Below are 25,607 nucleotides of genomic sequence, written 5' to 3' on the forward strand. Positions count from 1 at the left end.
TTTCCCACCCCCACCCCCTCGTAAATCAAACAGAAAACGAAATCAGCATGCCACACCCTTGAGCTTGATTGACGGCCTAAAGGAGAAAATAAAACATTCCTCCCTTCCTTGCCTTCAAGGTCGCGAAGGAAATGATGTTTCTCTGGGTAAACGGGGAAAAAATTCTCCCCTTCCTTACATTTTCCTCTACTCAACTTCAAGGATGAGTTCAATTTCCGTTTTTTTTTTTCATAATTGTTCCAGTTTAAAATGGCGGGAAAACCGATCAAAATTTTTCCCGGTTGTCTGGATACCAGGTAAATGGTTCTCTACTGTATTTAATTGCATATTAAAAAATTCGAGCTATAATAACTTTAATGTGCACCCATGTATTAAACAATTAATGTGCAACAGATATCTAATTGTTAAGATATAAAGCTTTAAAAAGGTTTGTATTAAAACTTACATAGTAGCACACAAAATGTTCAATGAGAAAATTGAGGTTTGTCTACTGCAACCACCAGAGATTAGATATTTACATTTTAAATTTAAAATTTACAAATATTTGTGTAAATATTTTCGTCTAAAATGAGTGGTTCCAAAAAGTTAAATCGGAGAATTTCTTCGAGAAAATTTCTGTTACACACACGCTGAATTATATTCACAAAATACAAAATGAAATAAAGAAGAGCAACATGCACGATTATTTTAATATTTGAACAAATATTTTCTTGGATGCAAAACCTGAGAAATAATTTTTTTTGCACTGTTAGTATGTTAAATTTCACAGAAACGAAGAAATTAGGTTTTTATTAACGAGAAAAGTATTTCAAACTCATATAGATTTTTTAGGAAAATTGTCCGTCCGTAAAAAAAATTACAACTAATATATTTTAGTTCGCGGGCCACCAGTTGGAAACCACTGGTATAGACGGTGTTTGTGACGATAATGTATGCTTATAAGTATACTGAAGCTGTAAATTGTGTTTTTCTGTGTCTATTAGTTTTGTAATAGACAATTAATTTTGTGTTGTCTTTCTATAAAAGGCGCTTCAAGAAATTTCTGTTGAAGATAGGAGGAGGAAGTTGGAAAACAGCAATGCTGAACTTGCCGCAATCAGTAACAGGATAAATGATGTAAATAAAAATGTTAAAGGTGGGTACAGTTAGTCTGAATAGACCTCAAAGTTGTTAAATTTCTTAATTTTCTTTAAAAAAAAGTGTCCATAAATAAAATATCCTTAATTATTAAAAATTTCAATAAATATCCTGAATTTTTTATTTTCCAAAATTTTGTTGAGGTAAACATCAAGAATAAATATTATTTATCTGAAAAAGGATTGAATAAATTTCAAATTCAAAAATTTTGTTGTATGCCATGAAACAAAGTAAATGACAAAAAAGAAATAAGTCTTCATAGGGTGTCCAGTATGGTATTAGTTTACTTCCATTGTTAGAGACAATTACCCTTGACTTGATGGTATAGTACATTCCTTGTGGGGTAAATATATAAAAAGCTCTTATCTCTCTTCTTCCATCACTATATCATTTTCTACTGATTTATCTTTGAACAAGTACACATTAATGCTTACAAAAGTTATTATAATTTCTAACTTGCAACTAAAAGTAACAATTTACAATGCAAAATTGTTACTTTTAGTTGCACGTTTTTTTCACAGTATGGATGTCTATATGGAATAACAAACCTAATATTATATTGTTTGTCAATAGAGCTTGAGCTGAAGTTTGAAAAATTCAATTCTGAACAGAAAAGCACTCAGAAAGAATTAGAACATTGGAAAGCTCAAGAAAGGGAATTTCAAGAGAGAATCAACGAGGATGCCAAAGATTTAGAAAAAATGACGAGCAAACAATCACTTCTTTTAAAAAAGGTTTTTCATTTTCTCTTTATCATATGAAGTAAATTTATAGTTGTCTGCATGCTTCTTTTACCCGTTCCTGCCTATCATTATTCAGATGATGGCGTTAGCCTTAATATTGGCTGGCATTTTGCTTGGAGGAAATTTATTAAAATGTAAGAAACTAAAAATGACCCAATACTTTAATTCAGCAATGAGTGTTATAAGAATAGCTTAAATTAAATTCAATTTAATATAGTCCCAGGAAGTTCATAGTTTTTCACATCAACTCTTAAAAAAAAAAAAACTGTTTTTCTATTATTATTTTTGTTTTATACTGAATGTTAATATGAGTTAAAGTCTTGGTTTAGTTTTCATGCGTAGCAACACTATTATTAGTAGTTTATTATCAGCCACCATATATAAAAATGAACGCCCAACGGCTGAGTGGTAGAGCTTCCCACTCTTGTGCCACAGGTCCTGGATTCGATTCTCAGACCTGGCAAGGTTGATTCAGCCTTTCATCCCTTCAGTGGGTCGATAAAATGAGTAGCGAGCATGCTTGTGAACTAAACAATGGGGGTTTTGCATTCGGCTGACCACCTAACCGTAACGCACCAGCCTTAACCTCACCACCTTAGGTCAAGAGATCTAAGATGTGCACAGTAGGCCTTGGCCAACCATGGGCTGTCGCACCACTGTGTTTAGTTTATATATAAAAATGCATTGATTTTAAATTCTTTTGTAACTTTAGAACAACTCTTTAGTTCTAGCGACTTTAAAATTTCTTTAAAAAAGAAGCAGATTATCTTTATTGCTACTCTTTATAAACATAATGATATAAATAAATGATTTTTTAAAAAAAATGACCCAAGTGACAAAAATCTTTGATTTAATCATTTGATTTAAATCATTAATAACCTTTATACTCTCTAAAATGACTAAAGTGGGAAAAAAATACCCTCTTGGTGTAACCTTTGATATAATGAATTCCGGCAGATAGAAGCATAGTTCCAATGTGTAATGACTTGAATAGCTGTACCAATTCACTTTTCAAGGTAGGCAACAGGGGCATAACAATACTCAAATGGTCTATTTTTCCATTTGAAAAAATGTATAAACATGTGAAAGTTTTATGATAAAATATGAGCTTATTAATAAAAAATGTCAATAAGAAACTGTATGAAACAAAAAAAAATTTAAAAATGAGCAATATACTTGTATGACTGGCAATGAGTATAAAAAGAATAGCTCAAGTTTAATGTCGTACTTGTTTTTCTTATCAATTTAATAACTATTTTTATATAATGTATATCAAATCGGTATATCTTTTTATTTAAGAGCCAATTTTGTGTATTCACACTTAACAGTATTTGATTATGTAAATTAGTATCCTATTTGTAATTGTGAATTTAATATATGTTTTCTAGTACAGTGCCCGCTGTTTATTAAAATCACTTTCGTTTTATGCTCTTCTCATTTTATTAAGTGGCTGATTTTATTAAGAGGCGATTCAACATTTGAAGAAACAAACAGATTTTATGATATATTCTAAATGCACACACTTTAAAAGCTGAAATAATGACCACATTAATGCTTTATTTTAACTAATTTAATTATTTTAATAAAGTAAAACCTTACATTAGATTAAATTTACAAAAGTTTTGCAAAAAACCGATCAATGGTTGCTTGAGTTGCAGTATTTAAAATTAACTTTTCAACATCATTTGAGAGTTTATAGAAGTTTTTATAGTTTTCGATATTCCTCCTCTTTGTTCTAAAGCTTGCCGCAATAGATTAAGTGCTTTTCTGACTTCCATTGAAGATGGTACTGATGAGTTTATTTCATTTTCTGAGTCTAATTCCTCCATTTCTTGATGGGAAATAACTTTGCAATTTTGAATGTCTGTAACAATTTTAGAATCAGATTTTTCTCCTGATGTTTGCAGGTTATCGTCAATAGCTACGTAACGTGAAAAATTCTGGTCCATTTCATTTTCTTCATTGCTGATCATTTCTTCGAAACAGTTATGAGCCCCATCTCCATTGAAGCTTCACGTTGACTACATTTAGGAAGCTTATCATAGTTTTGCGACACTTCGAATTTATCTTTAAGACTTAAAACCTTCCTTTTCGGCATGCTGAGAAAATTTAACACCAAACGAACTTGAAAATGATATGTGCTCTAACTATAATTTACTCAAACAGCTTAAAAAATATGGAACATGTGCACAGACAGTTTTTAGAAATCTATTCATGTTCTCTGTTAAGATAGATAACAAAGGAAACTTCTCTCCCTTCTATGGTTCATTCAATAAAAAGTAAGATAAGAATTCGACCCCCTGTTGAGTGAGATAGGTTTCTCCAAACTTCATTCAACTCAAGGAATTAGCATTGATAAATTGATTTCTATGAACTCGCCGCTTACGACCTACATTTTTACTTAACTCTTACACTATGTATATAGCAGGAAAGTGCTAACCACACCTGTTTCACAGGTTTGTGAGTAACTGTTGCTTCTTCTAAAAAAATCTTTAAACTTCGAAAAAATAAAATTTTATAAATAAGAACAAAAAAAGCTGAAATAGTGCACCTTTGATTTATTATGTAGTCAAAATTTTGATTTTAAAAAGCGGTGGCATTGATTTTATTAAAGGATGTTTTTAACATGTATTAATATTGTAAGGATTCGGTTCTTGCCGATTTGATTTTATAAAGCGGCTGATTTTATTATCCGGTGATTTTATTAGCGGCAGGCACTGTAGTGTATATGCTTAGTATGGGATTCATTAATTTAATAGCACTGTAAAAATTTGATTACGATATTTTAACATGGGAGGGGGGTGCACAACCTTTTTGAGTGATGCAGTGTTTACAGGGTTCCCACGGTCCTTGAGAGTCCTTGAAAGTCCTTGAATTTTTTTTGTGCTAAATTTAGGTCCTTGAAAGTGCTTGAAAAACGTCTTAGGTCCTTGAAAAACTTGATAGGTCCTTGAATTTGTCCAATACTGCCGACGGCCCTTTTTATAAAACACCCGCGGATCTTTCTCGTTCTTTCTGTTTTGTTCCCGAGCTCTCTCACGTGGTTTTTAACGCCACCGTTTCTAACCGGGCCTAGCGTCTTGGTGTCTGCCAAGCGCGCGGAGCACAGCAGACAATCAATGCGTTCGGGGCGAGACTCCACTTCATCATCTTTCTTAGATCTTCTTTTTTCTTATCGAAACTGGAATACTCTCGAATTTCGTAACAATATGTACCTTGTAGTTTTCAATAAATTTGCCGCTTTACCATCCGCACTTGTCCTTACGCTTGCGTTATTTCAAAACTTTATTGTAAAGCGTATTCGCAAAGGCACGACTTCGTATTTGTGTTATGTAGTTTAGGCTAGTTATGCCTGGGAAGTGCTATTTTAATCCCCAATGGATGGATAATCAAGCTTATAAAGAATGGATTTTATCGATGCCCGAAAAGAAGTTCAGAGCCAAGTGCCGATTATGCATGAAGGAGATCGATATCGGAAATGGAAGAGTGGAAAATGGAAGAATCTGCTCTGAAATCACACATGAAAGAAAGGTAAAACAAAAAAGCAGTCTCATGCCCTGAGTTCTCTTTTTCCAAAGACATCAACATCTAATTCATCTGGTGTAAATACTCCTTCAACATCGTGTGCACTATGTGAAACAGAAACTTTAATGGCCGAGGTAACATTGTCTGCTTATCTGGTCAAAAGGAATGTGCTTGATGCTGAAATTCTCTGGAGTCTGAAGTGCATCACTAGAAATTATTCATGTAACTCCTGTGAAGGGATTAGTAAATTGTTCTCCAAAATGTTTGCTGATAGCTGTATAGCTAGACAATTTTTTTGTAGTGCCACAAAGTGAGCCTATTTGGGCTCCTTTGGATTGGCACTATACTTCAAAGGGATTCTTATAAATGAGCTGAAGAATGTTGATTGCTACACTGTACTCTTTGATGAGATGTTAAATCAGTCTCTACAATCTAAGCAGAGGGACATTATGGTAAGGAATTGATAATAAAGTTTGCACTAAGTATCTTACCTCCCAATTTATGGGTCATGTAACTGCAGAAAATATTTTGTCCTCTTTTTACAAATGCATGGATGATGGTTAAAAGCTCTCTAAATTGCTTCAATTATCCATGGATGGACCCTATGTCAATTGGAAATTCTATTAGAAGCTTCAGTATGAATTAAAAGAGAAATATTCCCACCAGGTCATATTCATTGGCAGTTGTGGATTACACATAACGAATAATGCTTTTAAACATGGTGAAAATGGGATTTGTTCCATCTAATTTTTATTTTCATAAAGAATTGTTGCTGCATAACATTTAGAGAAGGTTGTGTAAATTATAGATGAATAATTTCAGAAAGGATGTTTAATAGAGGAGAGGAGGGAGTTATGGAATAGTCATGGAATATGGAATACCTAAGATATAGCTCTGTCTTTCATGCAGCCTTCACATGGAAATACACAGGATTAAAGGATTTCACCATTAACACCTCATTACCATTAGTTATAGATTGTGCTGAAAATGATTTTGTGAATTAATATGTAAAACCAGTAGGGTTGTTTTTTAAAAAATATAAATTTTAGTCCATAATACATATACTCTCTTCTCTCTATATAGGCAAAGCATTTAGGTATTATATTTGAAATTAATTATTGCCACAACAAGCATTGTTGCTTTTAGTAAAATAGAAGAGAATAATTTTTAAAATTGGGTCTTAGATTAAGGTCCTTGAAAATTTTGTTGAGGTCCTTGAAAAGTCCTGGAAAGTCCTTGAATTTCGATCTCATCATAGAGTGGGAACCCTGGTTTATTAACGAAGAGTTGCATGCACATTCTAACATGTTAGACGAATATGGTAATTTTTATGCAAGCAATAATGCTCTAAGCATTAAATATTTTTTATCAGTCAACTTAGTAATACATTTGCAAACAATTAAGTACTCAAATGGAGAAAAAAAAAATTGTTCCAAAAATTCATTCCAAAATAAGTGACTTATTTCTTAAAAAAGAAATTCATTTTTATCAAAAATCAAATTTATCAAAATAAATCTAAACATTGGAGAAAAGTATTGCTTTTTTCCCATCACATAATGCAAAAGTTCATTTTAAAATCAATTCTATTAATAAAAAAAACTGCAATTCTAGTATTCTCTTACACAAGGAGAGTAAAAAAAAAAAAAAAATATTTCAATGATCAATGTAATTGTACACTCCTACTTTATCAGGAGAAAAATTGTTTTTTATTTTGAGGTGGTTATCTTGATTTTTTACTTATTGATATTCACCAAGATGAGTTTGACGTCCCAACATTTTATTTAATTAATCTATATGCCTTTGAGAGTCTGTTTATATTTAATTAATTCTAAAACGTTGGTATTTTATCAAAATTTGTTATGCATGTTTTAAGCGTTGTTTTGGTAATTTTTTGAAGACATTTGTTAATTCATTTCTTATTATAGAAAGAGGAATTTACTCGAAAAATCAGGGAGCTTGGTTCATTGCCATCTGATGCATTTGAAAAATATCAAAATTTGAGTTACAAACAAGTAAGTTAAAATTCATTTCAGTAAGTGATTTCTATTTATTGTTTTCTTTGTTACTAAGTTGGTAAATTTATTTATTTTTAGCTTTATAAGAAACTTGAGCAGTGCAATCATGAACTAAAAAAATATAGTCATGTAAACAAAAAAGCATTAGACCAGTTCATCAGTTTTTCTGAACAGAAAGAAAAGCTTGTCAATCGCAAGGCTGAGATCGATCGAGCTTACAATGTAAGTATTCAGATTTGAGATTTATTGTTTTAATATATGTTTCTATATAATGTGTGTTTCCATTATGTGTTCTACAAATCAGGCATTGGCAAAAATTATTGATAATTTTTTTGAGCAATTTCTTTTTTTAAAATCCCAATATCTTTCATTGTTCAGTTATTACTTTTGATATTCTCATGGTTTTTTATTTAAAATTTTTATATTATTATGGCACGTGGAGTTCGAATCACGGATTTTTGAAATCACTCTTTGACACTCTCGATTGAAGCCAATATTATCATTAATCCATGTATTGTTTCAATGGTTTTTTTCACCAGTTATCGCTTCGATGCGTGGAAATAAAATCCTGATTTTTTTTTATACAATTTTATTACATTCAAAACTCAAACCACATATTTGATTATTTACTTTTGATGTGACGATTTCATCATTTTTTCAACAGTTTTAGCTAGTGCTACCGATTTTCACTCGGTTTTAAAAATTCCAGTTATATCGCAGTTGATTTTATTTCTACATAAAAATAAATAAAAGTTTCATTACGCATTTAAATAATCACTTTTTCACACCATCCATGTAGTGTTTCAATTCCATTTTCAGCAGTATTTGATATTGATTTGTACATGGTCTATAAATGTTATATATTTCAGACTTTATAGAAAATTCAAATCATGCATTTAAAACTCATGCATTTGAGTATTTACTTTTTAACGCAATGATTTTATAATTTTTTTTTTGTTGCAGTTATTGCAAAAGATTTCCATGATATTATCTATTAAAATAACCTATTCTCAAAACGAAACACACATCTGAGTAACCCCTTTTAGGAGAGTTTGATGTCCATCTCATTTTCAATAGTTTCTGATAGGGATTTTACCATTTTTAATTTTTTTTTAATGTGATGATGATTAGCAAAAGGCAAAAATATAATAATTGTGTGTTTTCCCCGTACAAAATGCGAGAATATTGCACCTAGTATTAGAGTAAAAAATATTACATATTTAATGAAAGAAATTATGTATAGATTTATTTTATTCAAATAGATTCCCCCCTTTTTTGTTGTATATTTGTTATTAATATCATGCAGAAAAATACCAGTGCTAGAGAGGTTTGTCTCAGAAAGCACGAAAAAATTCTGCCACAGCGGTTCCAATTAAGGAACAGTCTACTAATTATATGGCAGGTTAAGGCATCTTCCCTTACCCACAGGATTTATTGCTTAAATTTTTTTCTGAAATACAGTCATTGTATGAATCAAACTCAAAATTTTATATTATCAAATTCCTATGGTGATGAATTCAGGGGGCATGGTCGCCTATTTATTATTTTTAAGAAAATGCAACAACAAATTTCGTTTTCATGTGATTTTTAAAACTTAATGATTCTTATTTATATGCATAGTAAAATAAAGAATTTGTCTTCATATCGGATTGTGGGATATACAGTAGGCACTAAAAATACGTCATTCAACTTGAAGCTAAATAAATACATTTGTAATCAAATTAGGAAACTCTATTTTCAATTTTTTTATTATTTTTAATTCAGAGACAGAATTTTCTCATTGATTTAGCTAAACCATTATTTTAAATTAAGCAGTTTCGTCAAATATTTTAGGGATAACATCAGATATGTTTGCTAGCTCTTAATAAGAAAAACTGTTTATTGTGTGTTCAGTAGTACTTAATTATTTTTTAAACCTTATCCCAGATTATCTGAATGATCTATGTATCGTGGTACCATAGATGGACTATGTCATCAAATTAGTATTCCAAAACCATGTGTTTATTTTAGTTATAAGTTAATCATTTTAATGTCTTATTATATAAAACTTCATCTAAAATCAACACTAATTCAAATGAAAAAAAGTTTTGTACTGGAAACAAAATGGATAGAGAAATGAAACTAATTTGTTGAGAAGAGACTTAAAAAGAACGTCTATTGATGCAAATGATAATTAATTTTTACCATTATGAGTTGACCTTGAGCACAGGCATCATGCCCAAAGATACTGAATATAGTACATCTTTATTTTAATTTGATGATCTTCAAAAAATGTGCTTTGCGTATTCTAATGACGTAATGTTATCTGAAGGGCAGCAAATAATATTAATTAAGCCTTATTAATTGTGGCAATATATAACTTTCAGATTTGTGCATGACTTTGTTAAGTACTGGTTTATTTATTTTTTTAACCTGGTATTCAGCTGAAAGTTAATTTATGTGCACAAAACTCTAATTTTAAAAGAACTATGCTGCTCGGAAAAGAAATACTATTCTCTTCGATCTGCTCTATAAGCCAAATTTATTTGTCCCTAAACTTATTTTTTATGCTCCAAATTGATAATGCTGCTGTCCCATTCCTGAAAATGCTTTGGTACATAATTATTGGGAAATATTTTTTGGTGTAATTTAGAAAGAATTGAATAATATTTGATAAATATCTATAACAGGGGCAAACTTGTTTATATTATCTGAAAAGTACAGGGATGGTTGCAGAAGCATTTCCAGTCTCTGAGTCATTCCTGGTGTTTGTTTTTTCTTGGAAGCTTGCTTCTTATTGAGATGTTTTAAACTTTGTAAAGTTTTATCTGAAAAAGAAAAGGCTAAAATTATGAAACATTTAAGTCTAATAAGAACAAAAGTATAGTAATATGTAAGCAGCATAGTTAAAATAGGTCGTAAATTTAAAATTTATGTTACCAATGAGAGCAACCAATGAGAACTTTTCTGAATCCCTCCTTATAAATGGGTCCTGATGTATAAAATATGAGGGTTAAATAAAAAGTTATTTAAAAAGAATCCTGTCTCAAAACATTAAAAAGGAACAATGTAATGCTTTGAAATTTCTTGGATTCTTTTTTCAAACAATTTAATTAATAATTAATTCTCTCAGGCCATAATGGAGTTAATGGACCATTTGGAATTGAAGAAATTTGAAGCTATTCAGTTGACATTTAAGCAAGTATCTAAATTTTTCAGCGAAGTATTTAAGAAACTAGTTCCACATGGCCATGCAACTCTTGTCATGAAAACAGATGAAGAAACAGGAGGTCAAGTAAGTTCTCTTAAGTCAATTTAACTGTTAAGAGACATGAGATCCTCAGATCCACAATTTCTCACTTTTTTAATCATTTCTGAGTTTTTTGTGATATATTTGAAGGTGTTAAAAAATTAATTAAATAAATTTAAGTTATGCTATCACAAGGGTGCCACTCTTCAGTTCTGGGGACTGAAATCAGTCATGAAAGGAAAAAAAAAAAAAATCAGTAGTCTAAATTTCATCAATTAATATCTCTTTTCCACTTGTTTTTTAATTTGAAATGTCCTTTTTTCCTTAATAAGTTAGCAAATATTTTCTGCTAAAAAAAAACATTTTAATGAAAACATTGTTATTTTTCATAATTATTGTAATGAGATCAAGTTATAATGTCACACCAAAATGAAATAATGGGATTAATGCTTCTATTACACAAATATTCAAAAACGTAAAAGTTATGCAGAAAATGAGGGGATTTAAACAATGCTTCAGTGCTTGCTTACACAAAATTTTGTGCTATTGTTGTGATTTGTACTATTGTGTTATCAGGATAGAGTTAAAAAAGTAGAATATAGGCAGCAAGATAACTTAAATAACCTTGTTGGACCCATATTTACGAATTTTGGCTCACTAAGGGTTCAAAGAGCTGCTATTTTCCGATATTAGCCGAATAAAGCAATGTCAGATTCACCCGATATTTTACAGCCAATTTACAACTAATATCGGCACTATGTACATTGGTCAGGTTCACCCTCCGCTATTTTATATTCATTGTTCTGCCAGTCTAAATATTGGAGCAATATTTAAAACTCTAGACATCCTAATTAATATTGGTCCCCTCTGTTCATGTTCATATAGGACCGATATTGAGCCCAACTAATGTTAGGGTATAAACATATCTAATCAGGGTTGGGTTTTTGACGTCAAAAAGTGGTTTTTGACATGACAAGGGTATAATACTGGTTTAAACCGTCAAAAACCCGTCAAAAATGTCAAAAATTAAAGTTTCCCAAAAAAATATATAAACTTCAAAACTACCAACAGTTGCCATGCATTATATTGAAATTTAATTATACTATAGGTAATCAGCAGGTTTTAAAATATTTTTTAATTAAAATTAAGGTAAAATAACAGATTTAAAATCTCAGAAATTTATATTCAAATGCATGTGCAGAAAAATTTCGCACAAAATTTTTTTAAATATTTATATTTTGAAAAAAAAAATTTTTTTTTTGATACTTAAGAAAATTAAAAGTTTATTACTATGAATTTTTGACATATAAGGAACATATAACTAATATTTATAAGGAACTTACAAGTTATGTTGTATAAATACAAACTTGATACAAGTGTATGAAAAATTTTTTTAATGTTATACCGAATATCTTTATTATCCAGTATGTTAATTTGAATTTAAAAGTAGTTATATTTGTGAATAATGATAAATATAATTCATATTGTTTATTATATTTATTTATAATTATTACACTTATCATTTTAAAACAATTTTTACCTCTTAATTTTTTCCCCCCACTTGTATTAAGAATACAAATAATGCATATCTTGAAAGCAAGAAGTAATTATTCAACAGCTGAATATTTAGATATTCAACAAAACTATCAGACGTGCCAACTCTCCCGCATTTTGCGGGAGTCTCCCGAATTTTGAGTTATTCTCCCGCCCTCCGGAATTGATTAAAAAAACTCCCGAATTTTACTGCAATCGACGGCCAAACTCAAAATTACCTAATTTTTCCGCGATTGCGGAAGTTTTGTTTTTCTTTCAGGGTGAATTCCATCCCCTCTTATCGAACTACCATCTGCCTGAGGCGTAGCTGCACGTGCTTTATTTTTCCCTCTTCTTCAACGTTACCCCTCTTTAACACTCCTACTTCACCCGCCCCCTTACACTGGGATTCGTAGGAATCTTCGTGTGGAGTTGAATGCGATGACGTCATATGACGATATCGAGTGACGTCCGTGCGTACAGGAGTGGGGAAACTCGTACTCTCGATTGTTATAATTGATATTGTATCTTTCTGTTTTTATAGTTTTCAATTCGTATTTTACCACGGTTGGCAACAAACTTGTAAACGAGCAACGTGATATCCATTATTCGCTTAGTCTTCGTATATTAAAATTTTTTTTTTCCAAGGATGTCTAAGTAGAAACGGAAGTATGCAACCAATTTCAAAAAATCATGTACCAATGACTTTAGCAAGACTTAATTGCGAAGAGCTACATCTGCTACTCTTTTTTTATGCATACAGTAGAGAATCATTTATGCGGTATCCAGATAATCCGGGAAAAAGTTTCGCTCGTTTCTCCCGCCATTTTGAACTAAAACGATATGGAAAAAAAAAGTGGAAATTGGACTCATCCTTGAAGGTGAGTAGAGGAAAATGTGACAAAGGGGAGAATTTTTTCCCCCGTTTACCCAGAGAAACGTCATTTCTTCTGCGACCTTGAAGATTTTAGATCTTTATTTTCTCCTTTAGGCCGTCAATCGAACTCAGAGGAGTGGCATGCTGATTTCGTGTTCTGTTTGATTTACGAGGGGGTGGGGAAAATGCATTGCACATGCATATCAGTAAACAGAAGAGGAATGAGAAAAATATATTTATCTATTTGACATTGATTAATAAAAAATAAAAAAATTTTCCTTTCGAATAAATTCTGATTCTTTGGAAGTGCGGTACCATTCGCAAGTTTTTCTTGATGTCGAATCGCACCTGCTTTAATTAAAAGTAGTGTTTTTATTAAAAAAAATAAATGGAAAATTGTTTATTAATTTAAACATACAATTAATTTATGAAGTAGATTGCAGTTTTGTTTTTCTGATTCCACTACGTTTGATTTTTTTTTCCTTTTCCTGATAAATTTTGCACTCAATAAATTATTTTTATTCCTAAATTTTATCATTAGTTTTTTTTTTTTTTTTTATAAATTTCATTGATCTTGCCTTGATCCAGGTTTTAATATTTATGCTAGTGCCGTTTTTTAACTATCGTTTCGGTTCGATAATTTTCAAGTGTTGTTTTTATTTAGATTAATAAGTTTTCCTTTTAAGCTTGTTTTTCTTGTCTAAACTTGCTAATTTTTTTATTCTTTTATATGTTATTTTTCTGCAATTTTTTTCCTTTTTCGATTTAGGAGTGCTCTTTTTTTTCTCTTACTTTAAAATGTGTTTACACTTTTTCCTTGTAATTTGGGCTCGATAAAACATCGATTAACGACACTTTTTGGTCGATCCAGAAAACCGGGAAATTAAGTCATCCTGGATGGTGATGGTCCCGAGCATTCCGGATAATTGATTCTCTATTTTACAGTCATTAGTATTATTATACATTAGTATTGAATTGGTTTTTTAAAATAAAATAGTTCTTCAATTTGTTTATTTTTTAAAAGTTTTTGTTCAATTTTATTACAGTGTCAAGGGTTTTTGAATAATGTTTTATTAAGGAAATGGTATTTATTTTTTAAATAAAGAGTATCTACCTAATATAATTTTGTTTCTAAATCTGTGTTTAATTATTTTATTTCTATTTAATATTTTTCCACAATTTGTGCTCTATTAGTGTGTAAAATTTCTTGCATTCTTATATTTAATAAATTTTTTACTTAAAATTCCTTAGAAGTGTCAAATATTGCATACCGTGCGCCTTTTTTTATCCCTCCTGAAATCTCCTGAATTCTTGTTAAGGAAACTCCTGAATGTTAATTTTGCTAGGTTGGCACGTCTGAACTATGTATATAGTATTCAGCAAAATGAAATTCACAAGTATTTGGATAAACTAAATTTTCAGCATAGTAAATGAATAGGCTGAATATACTGTAAACCGACACTAATTACTCTGTGTATTTAACAGAAAGCACTTAAATTTGTATTGTCTTATGTTAAAAAGATTATTAAGAAGATTTAAAAGAATGTTAAAAAGATTTTTCTTTAAAAGATGTCTAATGTACAAAACTGCTAATGTTTATCTTTAAAAATGTCTAATTTTTAGTATAATCTATACTATACACTAAATTTGGTTATAAATAAATTTCTTAATAATATCACTGCAGATTTTCAATAACACATGAAAATGAATACATAATATTACAAAAGATGTGAGCTTTCAAAAGTACAAGATTTTGGTTACTATTCAAAATATAAGTGTTTCTTCAAAATATTAAATTTATTTTTTCTAGAACATATTTAGAAACACTATCCTTTATAAAAAATATATAAATTTTATGTATTAATTAAATTTCACATATGAATATAGGTTTTTGACATTTTTGACAGTGAGGTTTTTGACGTGACGGTTTAAACCATGGTTTAAACTGTCAAAAACTGTCACATGTCAAAAACCTGCCAACCCTGTATCTAATATGGGGTGACTATTTGACTCTAGCTATAAAATTAAATATTTATCATCATTATTTGACACAGGATTAATAAATTGTACAAATAAACTGGAATGGGGGGGGGGGCGGGGGATACACACAAAAAGTCATTCAAATAAATTTTGATAGTAAGCCAGTCTGTGATTGATTAAATATAGGTAGGTAGATATTTTATTAACGTCACGCTAGAGATGCACCATGGGCTGTTGGAGACGGTTCGAGAAACATCCCCGAGAATGATCCGACGACGTGCCATCATAATTTTGATCCTCTGCAGAGGGGATGGCTCCTTTGCTTTGGTAGTGTGGCGACCTGTGCTCGAAGTTGAGAACTTGGTAGAACAGTTTAACGGGGATCAATACCGCACACGCTTGGTCCCTACGTAGTCTGATCAAAGTGGTCACCCACCCCCTTACTGACCACAGTAAGGGGGTGGGTGACCTGGCTTGCTATCAGATTCTGTGTCTTTACAATCCTTACAATCTGTGTCAATTACAGTCTTTATAATTGTTTACTGCTAGGAAATATAAGTTAATAGATTTACCTTGTTTTTATATGGAATTTTATTTTTATTTGGAATTTTTTATTTAAAGGAGAAAAATGGAATCACAGTGGATAATTTTTTTTTTATGTAGTTGCTACATATTTTACATCTAAAGAACTGAATTAATTATATCTTAAGTATTGTAAAGTTTATTCTTAATTTTAGTATGATTAAAAGTTATTAAATATCTCTATCTTAATTTTTTAGGCTCATGCTACTTCAGTTGAACAGTTTATAGGTGTTGGCATTAGGGTAAGATACTGGAATTTAGCATTTATTATAATCTTTGTTGCCTGCTTATTTTATATACTTATTTTTTGTCGAGCTTCTTGATTTATAATATTAGTTTCACATGGTGTGACAATCCCCAATATATTAAAGCACCATTTCTTCCAGGGACCTTTCATTTTAAGAAACAGCTGTTTATAAACTGGTATATCAATCTGCATTAGAAAAGAAAAAGCATTAAAAATTTATTTTCACAAATGCACTAAAAGCTAAATTTATTACTATTTTTATCTTTTATTATGAATGTATTTTTTAAATTAATTTTGATGTTTTAGCTAAATCTTAGCAACATTTTTATATGAACAAAAAGATTTTAAAATATTGGCACATTGTTGTAAAAAAATGGAGGAGTAACTTTCGAAACAAAGATTATGCTTTTGTAAGTTACTATCATCTCAGAACACATATTTTTTTTATAACTAACATATTAATTGTGAAAGGCTAATACCTTAGAATTAGCCATTTAATATTTAGCCATCCCCAAAAAATGTTTTTGTTCAACAGTTTTACCAAGTAATCGAAATTCATGTCACAATTAGCTGAACTTCATTCATTTGAGAAGGATATTGTTGGGTTGAGTAGCGAGGAGGACAGGTAAGGAAAAAGAGTAAATTTTTTGGGTGATCAAAAGTATTTTGTGAAATCAAGGGCCATTAGGAATTGTATTTAGGTAAAAGATTTGTTTTTCTATTATCAGTATGACGTTATATTATTTTATTTTATAACCGTTATTGAACGGCCGTCCAAATTTTCGTGTTTACCGACTACCAATGTTCAACTCCTTAACCTTGTAATCTTGAACTCAATCCAGAAGGCAAGAGAACTCCTGGGTCAAGTATTGGGAGAAAATTGCCTTTGTGGAAGGCCTTTTGATGAAACTAACCCGCATTTGCGTTACATGGAGGGGAAAACCACTAGAACCTCCCACGATTAGTTTGGCAGCAAGGGGGCTCTTACCCATGATCCATCTACCACACCACTAAAGATATTTAACGTCGGCACTGTGGTCCGTGCGAGCTGGATGCGAAATTCATATCTACCGATTGTCACTGGGATTCGAATCCGGTTTACATTATTGGAAGGCTAACGCTCTGTCCCCTAAGCCATCACGGCTCTATTAGTGTTATTGAAGTTTGTCTGCTTTACCAAATTTATTAAAAGTAATTCATAAATCATGTCCCTTGAATATCACACTCTCTCTATATACAGGGATGAGATTTTTCCTCTTTTTAGCGAATTTCCGCCTTTTTCGCTTTTGTCTCTTGAATTTCAGCTTCTTCTTTTTTTTTTTAATCAAGAACTCCAATTCTCTATAAGTTTCAGTTTTTTCTTTAAAATAAATATTATTACACTTTTTCTGAAAATTCAGCTGTAGAAATAAAATAATTATATTTCTTTCCGATTTTCAAAGATAAATAGAAAATTCAAACTATGCGTAGCTGCCAACCCTTCCACTTTTACTCCACTTTTACGTGCAAAAAAATAAGATTTTCTGCATTTTTACCTGCCCACCAGATGGCTAATATTTTCATAATTCAGACGTCACAGCATTTTTTTCCAAACATCGATTTTCTTATTTACTTGATTTAAAAGTTGTGCATTGCGATTCTTATTTATGCAATTTCAATATCATACATTGCAATTGTTATTTATGAGATTTAAAAATCCAATATTGCTATTTGTATTTGTGCGTTGTTTTTAAAATCCTATGTAGCGATTCGTATTGCCTTGAGTTTAAAATCCAATGTCGTGATTCCTTTATGAGGTTGTAATATCAAACATCTATTTTCTTATTTACACGTGATTTAAAAATTAGGCTTTGGATTCGTATTCACGCGATTTAGAAATTATGCATCATGATTCGTATTTACGCGATCTAAAAATTAGGCATCATGATTTGCATTTACGCGATCTAAAAATTAGGCATCATGATTTGCATTTTCATATTTTTGAAATCCAATATTGAGTTTCATATTCACATGATTTCAAAGTCCTGGATCGCTATTTGTATTCACGCGATTTTAAAATCCATTATCGCATTTCTTATAACAGGTAAGTTTTTTTCTTGAATTTGTTACTATATAGGTGGCAGTTGTTCTATCTAGGATTATTGGTGTGTATATATAGGCATTACAACATCAGCTAAACTGGATGAAAATATGTTACTGATATTTATGCTATAAATCACATAATAGTATTCTTTAATAAAAAAATGAAATGTTAATGCATGCTCTCAGTAATTTAGTGTGCTAAACTAGGCAGTAATATTTTACTCCTTTGTGACACAAGAAAAAATATAATTTCCAGCTTTATTTTTTCAATTTGTAATTTTACTTTTTACTAAATGTTAAGGGTCGATTAAGGGTAATTATTCATATATTAATAAATTAATCCACAATTAATTTTATATCAGTACATAATTATTTATTATCTTAAATCGTCTAGAATTTATTTTTAAACGATTGTACGCACGTAAGATTTACTCGCGTGAAACTTCAGATTTTTTGCCTTTTAGCCAATCTCATCCCTGTATATATATAAGCTGCAACAGTTAAGGTTTCATATTAGTGTTCCAATTTTGGCAGAGCACTTATGCTTTTACTGCATGCAGGTACATAATTTTTTGAAATGTACTAATTATGTTATTTGTAGGTATCATTTACTGGTAAATCAGGTGAAATGAAAGAAATGCAACAACTGTCTGGTGGTCAAAAATCTTTAGTAGCACTTGCCTTAATATTTGCAATTCAGAAGTGTGATCCAGCCCCATTCTATCTTTTTGATGAAATTGACCAAGCTCTCGATTCTATGCATCGAAAAGGTGTTTCAGGTCAGTTTATGCCTTCCTTACCTTTTTTCTCCTTCCTCTAACGATGACTAATATTATTTAAACATAAGTAAATTAGGGAAATAGCAATAAGAGGTGGGAGCTATGTCTTATAATAATAAATAATGCTATGACGAGAAGAAGTTTTTTTGTTAATTATTAATTTATTTGCATGTTGCAAACATTAAGATTTTACTGTTCATATCTAAGTTTTATGAATTTTCAAAAACAAAAAAAAACATTTTTAGTAATTTTTTAGTTTATTTCTGAAGCCCTTGTCCTCCAAATGTGTCTAAATCACATGTTTGTTTATAGAGTAAATTTTTTTAAAGAATATAAGATTTCAAAAGGTTTTATAGTTATGTGTTTTCTGGTAGATAAACTTACGTATTTAAAATTATGTATTAAAAGGTACAACTGTATGCATTATTATAACTTCATAAAAATCTAAGTTTTATAATCTATTAAACTAAATAATTCAAATTAGCAGGAAAGACATATATCAGACTTCCCATTTCAAATGTTCACAACATTGTTTTTTGTAATTTTATGCAAATTATTAGTTTTGCTTATCTATTTTTTGTTGCCTTAAAAAGTACTTTTATTTTGCCAAATAATAACAGATTGCTGAAAAATATGCTAAAATTAAGTTTTCCTCCCTAAAGTTTTATTTTTTTGAATTGTAATTTTACATGTTAAGTTTTGGATACATTCATCTATAATGAACATGCAAATAATGCTCGTATCATGTATTCCCCTCCCCCTCTAAAAAAATACACTTTAGGAAATCAAATGCTAGGAAAGAGATAGAATTGTACGGTATGTCAAATTTTTTAGAAAACCAGTTTATTATTCTTAACTAGTATCAAAATTAGAGATTGTAAACAGGTATCACAGTGAACTGAAAGAACTATTGTACACTTTTTTTCTGCTGCATCTTATAAAATTCCATCAGAAATATTTGCTTAAACATCTGTTAATTTTATCTGCTGGCTGCATCTGCTGCTGCCCTGTCACTGCAAACAAGAAAAAATATTTTGTTGATTTTTTTTTTGTTAGCTGTGCCATCTGTTAACAAACTTCATAACTAATTTTGAATTTGATTTTTAAAAAAATGTTTTTCTAAGCAATATAATGCAACAAACTGTATTTTTCTTCCTGTGCATAATTGATTTTTCAAGTCATCAGTCATTTTTAGGAAACCTTGTATCAGCTCTGTTTACTCTTTATAGTACAAGGCTAAAAATGAACAAGGTTCTGTTGGTTGAGGGAAATTTAAAAAAGCATGTGGCAACTAATCCCTAACACTCTTTACCACTCGCCTGTCGATCGAAAATGCCGACAGGCGGGTATAGGCAACTGCATGCCGAGAATTCCAATGTGGCACGCCCTAAAGAGGGAGCATTTCCAAATTGCTTAGTTAAGAATTTTAGACTCAATGCCGTAATATTTTGTGCAAACTTTTTATTGGGGTATTATAATTCTTTTCTAGTCACACTATGATTCTAGTTTTAAATATAAAGCTAGGTTTTTATGATTTATATTGAAATGTTTCTAAATTTATTTCCTTTTTTCTTTTCTAGACATGATACATGAATTGTGCCAAGATGCGCAATTTATCACTACTACTTTCCGACCAGAACTTCTGGAAAAAGCTGACAAATTTTATGGAGTGAAATTCAGAAATAAGGTATATCTTTAAGGTGTATCTTTACATTTATTTTATTTACTTCTACCTTAAGTATTGCCAATATCCTACATTTTTTTTCATAACGACTTTTCTTTTTTGAAACCCATTTACCTTTTTTCCCTATCATTATGTGAGATTTTTTTTAATGTTTGGTGAAGTCTTATTTCTTGCTTAATCTTGTTTCATTTATTTTTATTGAGGTTTCGCTATTACCTTCTGGGATGCTACAATTTTAGTGTTTTTGATTTAAACAAATTCAATTTTATTTTTCACCAACTAGAAATCTCTTAGTATAAAATATACCTTCTCTATTTAATACAATTTATTCACGTTAATGCAATTTATGAATCACCTTCTAATTTCTATATTAACACCATTTAACTCATTAAATAAAAAATATAAGCAAGTAAAATTTCATTAAATGTTTCCACTTTTTATTTGTGATTAATTATGTAAAAGCTCACAACAACATTAAAAATCTATTATTGCAAAAACATATCGTATTAGACATGTAAAACGTTTGAAAACTAAAAAGTATACCGTTTATATGCACATTTTATGATTCATATAAATTATTATTTATATTTATACTAAGAACAGCACATTTTTTTCTTGCAATATTATTGGAACATACAAATATTGAATCAATGTTTAATCACTCTATTGCTCCCTTGATATACCACAGTTACCGTGTTACCTTCACCATATTTTTTCCCCTTGTAAATAGCTATGTTACATATTTACACGTGGTTTTTAAAATAGTAATATTTTTAAAACATAGCATTACTGGAAAATTATGTGAACTTTCCAATATGTGTCTGTTCAAATTTTGTGAGATGAATTTTTAAAATACTTATTGAGAAAATAATGCATAGATGATTGTGCTCTGGAAATTTCCTAAAATGCAAGGTCCAGAAGTTTCAAGAAATCATTAATCACATTTATGTATAAAACATCATGAATATTATACATAAAAATATTAGAACTAGAATTTATACTTGGCATCACTTTCATCTGTAAATATTTTTTTCGGTAGATGTGATTAGAGATAAAAGTAAACTTAACAAAATTATTTATTTAAATTATGCTGCATATAATTAATTTAGAATTTCATGTTGTGAAAATATCAATAATTTAAATTTATAAAGGCATTAATTTTTTGAAATGCGTTTATTAATGATTTTATTCAAGAAATTTTCAGAATTTTTGAGTTGGGCTCATAATCACCCCTTAATATGAAAGTATACTTATAATGTTCTTGCCTTTTTATTTCAACATAATATATTGGTTAATGAAAATATTTTAAGGGACAAATTTGTTCATCTTTGCATATAATTTTGCTGTCATTTGATCCTATTTCACCATGCCGGACATGAATCTAACACATGTAAGAATTTTGTCTGTCTAGTGTTAAAAGAATAAAAAATTATTCTCTTATTAGCATATGTGCCATTATTATACAGATCTGCAAATTTTTTGCCCCCTCCATACAGCATAATTAACAATTCTAAAATTGGATAATTGGAACTAGGGAGCCATCAACAGATTAAACAAAAGTGATTGAAGTATCTTTTTTATTCTAACCAATTTTAGTTTCAGAATTTTTAGGTCTTATGAATATTTTAAAGAGGAAAAAAAAAGCTCTATTAAATAAATAATCGTATCATGAATTTTATTAAAGAGACTTTGGGATTATATATTTATTATTTTTAGATAATGAAATAAAATCCTGTATGATGGTGATTTAATGTTTTGCTGCATTTGAAGCTAGCAAAACACTTAAATTTAAAATTCTGAGTTCTAGATTTACTTTATATATTATAACAATTCTTTTAAATTGTTATTTGATTTGTATTCTTAAAATCATATTTCCAAAGTTTTCTGCTATCAAGAAAGGGTCAATTTTTGTTTCCAAAGTCTGTATTATTTGCTATTTTCTCGTACAGGAATCCAACACATATAGCAGGGGTGGCCAAGCTCCTTGATAGTCGACCCATTTTTCAATATTTGAAATTTTTTGCGAGCCGCAATTAAATACGCATTTAAAAGGTATTTAAAAAAAATTTACATAAATTATATTTATTGAAGACATATATAAAAAAAGTAAAATTACAAAACATGTGTATTGAATTTAAAAATTAAACACATTTATTTTACTTCTCTTGATAATTCTTTAAAGTTTTGTGAATATTTGGTGGCAGCACTTCTCAGTAATTCTTTGAAATGCTGCTTAGTAAATACTGATCGGTGTTTGGATTTCACGAATTTTAAAGTGGAATAAAATTATTCACATAAGTACGTTGTTCCGAATATTGAAATAATTTGATTGGCAGCTTTTTTTAATTCAGGATACTTCGATTCTGGTACAAATTTCCAAAATTCAGTAATCGACGTCGACTTATATTTTTATTGTAGAGCTTGATCTTCTTGCATCTCTATTAATTCTAACTCTCCAGATGCTTTTTATGTCATAATTATATTAGAAATGGAAAACTCATCTTGAATTGAACAATGTTGCACTTAGTCTTCCATATTTGTTCTCAGTAATTTAAAAGACATTTTGAAACACATACGGAATGATAATAATTTTTTTAAATATAATAGCACAAAAATGAAAAAGGAACTCTGGTACATTTATCAAGAACCACAAATAATCCTTCAAAGAGCCGCATGTGGCTCGCGAGCTGCAGGTTGGCCCCCCCTGACATATAGGAATCTTATCACTTTTTGTCTTTTTAGTGTTAAAAGGTGATTCTTATTATTCTCTTACAGGTGAGTCATATAGAAGCTGTCACCCAAGAGGAAGCAAGAGATTTTGTTGAGGATGACACGCCTCACAGCTGAAAATATTTAAAAGGAAGAAGAGTTTTCATATCATCACTTGTATATTTGTCACCTCCCATTATTTCACTTTACTGAAGATATAAAGAGTTTAAAAAGCTTGTTATATTTTAGAATGAATTCTATTTCGCTTTTCTAAGATTTAAGTACAATTAAAGTTGAAACCAGGTGTTCAGATAGCCATGAAGTGTTACTTGTTTTAAATTATTTGAAAGTTTTATGGATTATATATCATTGTACATATGTCATTTTCTCAAGTTGCTATTACGAAGGTTTATGCATTGTCAGCAATATTTTTAAATAACTCCATTTGATTAAATTGTGTTGTTGAAAAGAAAAAAAGTTTGAACCTTATTGATTTGTGTAATAGGGTGGCCACTCTCTGAATTTTTGTTTGAGGGGGGGGGGGAGGGGAACTGGAATTCTTAGATAGTTTTAAAATAACTTTGGAAAACTTCAAATGCTCTGGGAAAGTCACCATCAATTCTAGAGATTCTTGGGGTATTAGAAGTATAATGAGTGCATATAGTTTCACTGTGTGTTTCATCTATTATTACGCATACTGTTTTATATTACCATAAGTTAACCAGCATTATTTTTATAACACTATTTTTAGTGAAATTTGCCACTAATATTTATTTTTCTTGGTCACAGTGCTACTTTAATACATAGTTCTTATTAATATTGATATCTTCTTTTAATACTGATATGTCTTCTTTTAATTCAGCATTTCTTTCTTTCATTTAAATTGAATTTCTTAAAACATTCTGATTTTCAGCATCTTCCATTCCATATATTCAAATTTTGAACTTTAATTTAATTTGAACCTAAAATTAATAATGAATATATTAAATTGAAATTTTCAGTTTAATATTGCATAACTTTTGGGTGTGACATAAACTGTAGCTTGAAAAATTCACAAATTCTTAATACATATAAATATATGTAGGTGTCAATTTTTAAAAAATATTAAAAATACGCTAGTTCAAATCGTGAAAAATGTTTTACTCTCAGAGCTTAGGGAATTTTGTTTGTCTTAAAAGTAACCACCCTGTGTAAACAAGGAATAATTTGTAAATAAGGTTGCTTTGTCAGATACTTGAAATTCATGTTCACTGTTTATAATCCACTTGAGATTTCATCTTGTATTTTTATCACCTCATATTTCACACTTTCTTTAACTTTTACTAATATTGAGGATCATTTGCCTGTCTCTCGTAACAAAACTATTTCCTGAATTCTGTTATGAGGGAAGCACAGCAGCTGCATTTGGATAGTGAGCATTAAAAACTAAAATGTAATGCTGTCAACCAAAATTAAAACAGCAGTGTAGTCATTAAAATGCTCCATTTATTGTGATACACTTATGTGAAACTAATATTTAAATAGGGTGCAGATGGTAGAAATAAATTTAAAATATGTATCTAAACAAATATATTTAGCTAAGCAAACTTTTCATAATGCAAAAAAGGAGAAGAAAAAAGTTTTCCTTTTACCTTGAAAAGTTAACCTAATCTATTATTCAGGAAGCAAAAGTTGTTCGTAATTTTTGCGTAACTCTAATAATTGCCATTGGAACTTTGAAATATGATTTTTTGTTCAAAAATTTCTTTTTGAGTTTATTTGTAAAAATTTGTAATGATTCCGTTTCTTTGCAAACACTGTACCCAATAATATTAGCAATTTAAAATGGTTACAGTACTTTAAAAACAAAAGGCTGGGAATTTGATCAGTATTACAGTTACGGAATATTGCAAAATAAAGAAGAAAAGAGAAAAAAAATTTCTTCACATTTTGTATTTTTAATAATGACAGAGTTCAAGGATCATGTGTAGTGCATCCCTGCCATTACAAACATTTTTTTTTAGTTAGTTATGACCTAAATTAAGTATCTATGGAATTTCACTGAAATGGTGGATATAATTTAAAGCTAGAGGTTTAATCTAAGTTATACTTGTGAGTGCATTTTATTTTTAACTCACTGTGCATTTTAAATTACTTTTTATGGCAGATTTTTATATCAGATAGTAAGAAATAAAATATTCTAACCAAATTCTGATTGTTTTTTATCACCAACTCCATAAGGAATATTTCATTCATTGTATTTCTTTTAGGTGTTATCATGCCTGAATTTAAATGAGAGAGAGCTGTAAAAAGAACTGGGTTGCCACTCAATAGGAAAGACCTGGAAAATACAGGGAATTTAAATACTACCTAAAATAACAGTGAAAATGCAGAGAGCTTTACGTTTTTCCTTGCGAACTGGGAAAATACAGGGAATTTTATTTATTATTTTCATCTTTTGAAAATTACTGACCACTCCAAGTGCATTCTATGGGATATTTAAGGA

The 25,607-nt window shown here is 29.9% G+C and overlaps 1 protein-coding gene across 1 annotated transcript in view; it reads left to right on the plus strand.

Annotated features, from left to right (window-relative positions):
* Window positions 1-25,310, plus strand: part of LOC107456300 (structural maintenance of chromosomes 3) — a 63,055-nt gene extending 37,745 nt beyond the window's left edge. Inside the window, exons 23-31 of the mRNA XM_043051865.3 lie at window positions 1,027-1,135; window positions 1,711-1,871; window positions 7,331-7,417; window positions 7,499-7,642; window positions 10,533-10,694; window positions 15,819-15,863; window positions 18,552-18,729; window positions 20,310-20,416; window positions 23,189-25,310. Of these exons, the coding sequence (XP_042907799.2) occupies window positions 1,027-1,135; window positions 1,711-1,871; window positions 7,331-7,417; window positions 7,499-7,642; window positions 10,533-10,694; window positions 15,819-15,863; window positions 18,552-18,729; window positions 20,310-20,416; window positions 23,189-23,260 (1,065 nt within the window). The 3' untranslated portion in view covers window positions 23,261-25,310. The remainder of the gene's footprint in view (window positions 1-1,026; window positions 1,136-1,710; window positions 1,872-7,330; window positions 7,418-7,498; window positions 7,643-10,532; window positions 10,695-15,818; window positions 15,864-18,551; window positions 18,730-20,309; window positions 20,417-23,188) is intronic.
* The last annotated feature ends 297 nt before the right edge of the window (window positions 25,311-25,607 follow it).

This window comes from Parasteatoda tepidariorum, chromosome 8 (genome assembly GCF_982258835.1).
Source record: "Parasteatoda tepidariorum strain Cologne lab strain chromosome 8, Ptep-v5.0, whole genome shotgun sequence".
Classification (NCBI taxonomy): Eukaryota; Metazoa; Arthropoda; class Arachnida; order Araneae; family Theridiidae; genus Parasteatoda; species Parasteatoda tepidariorum.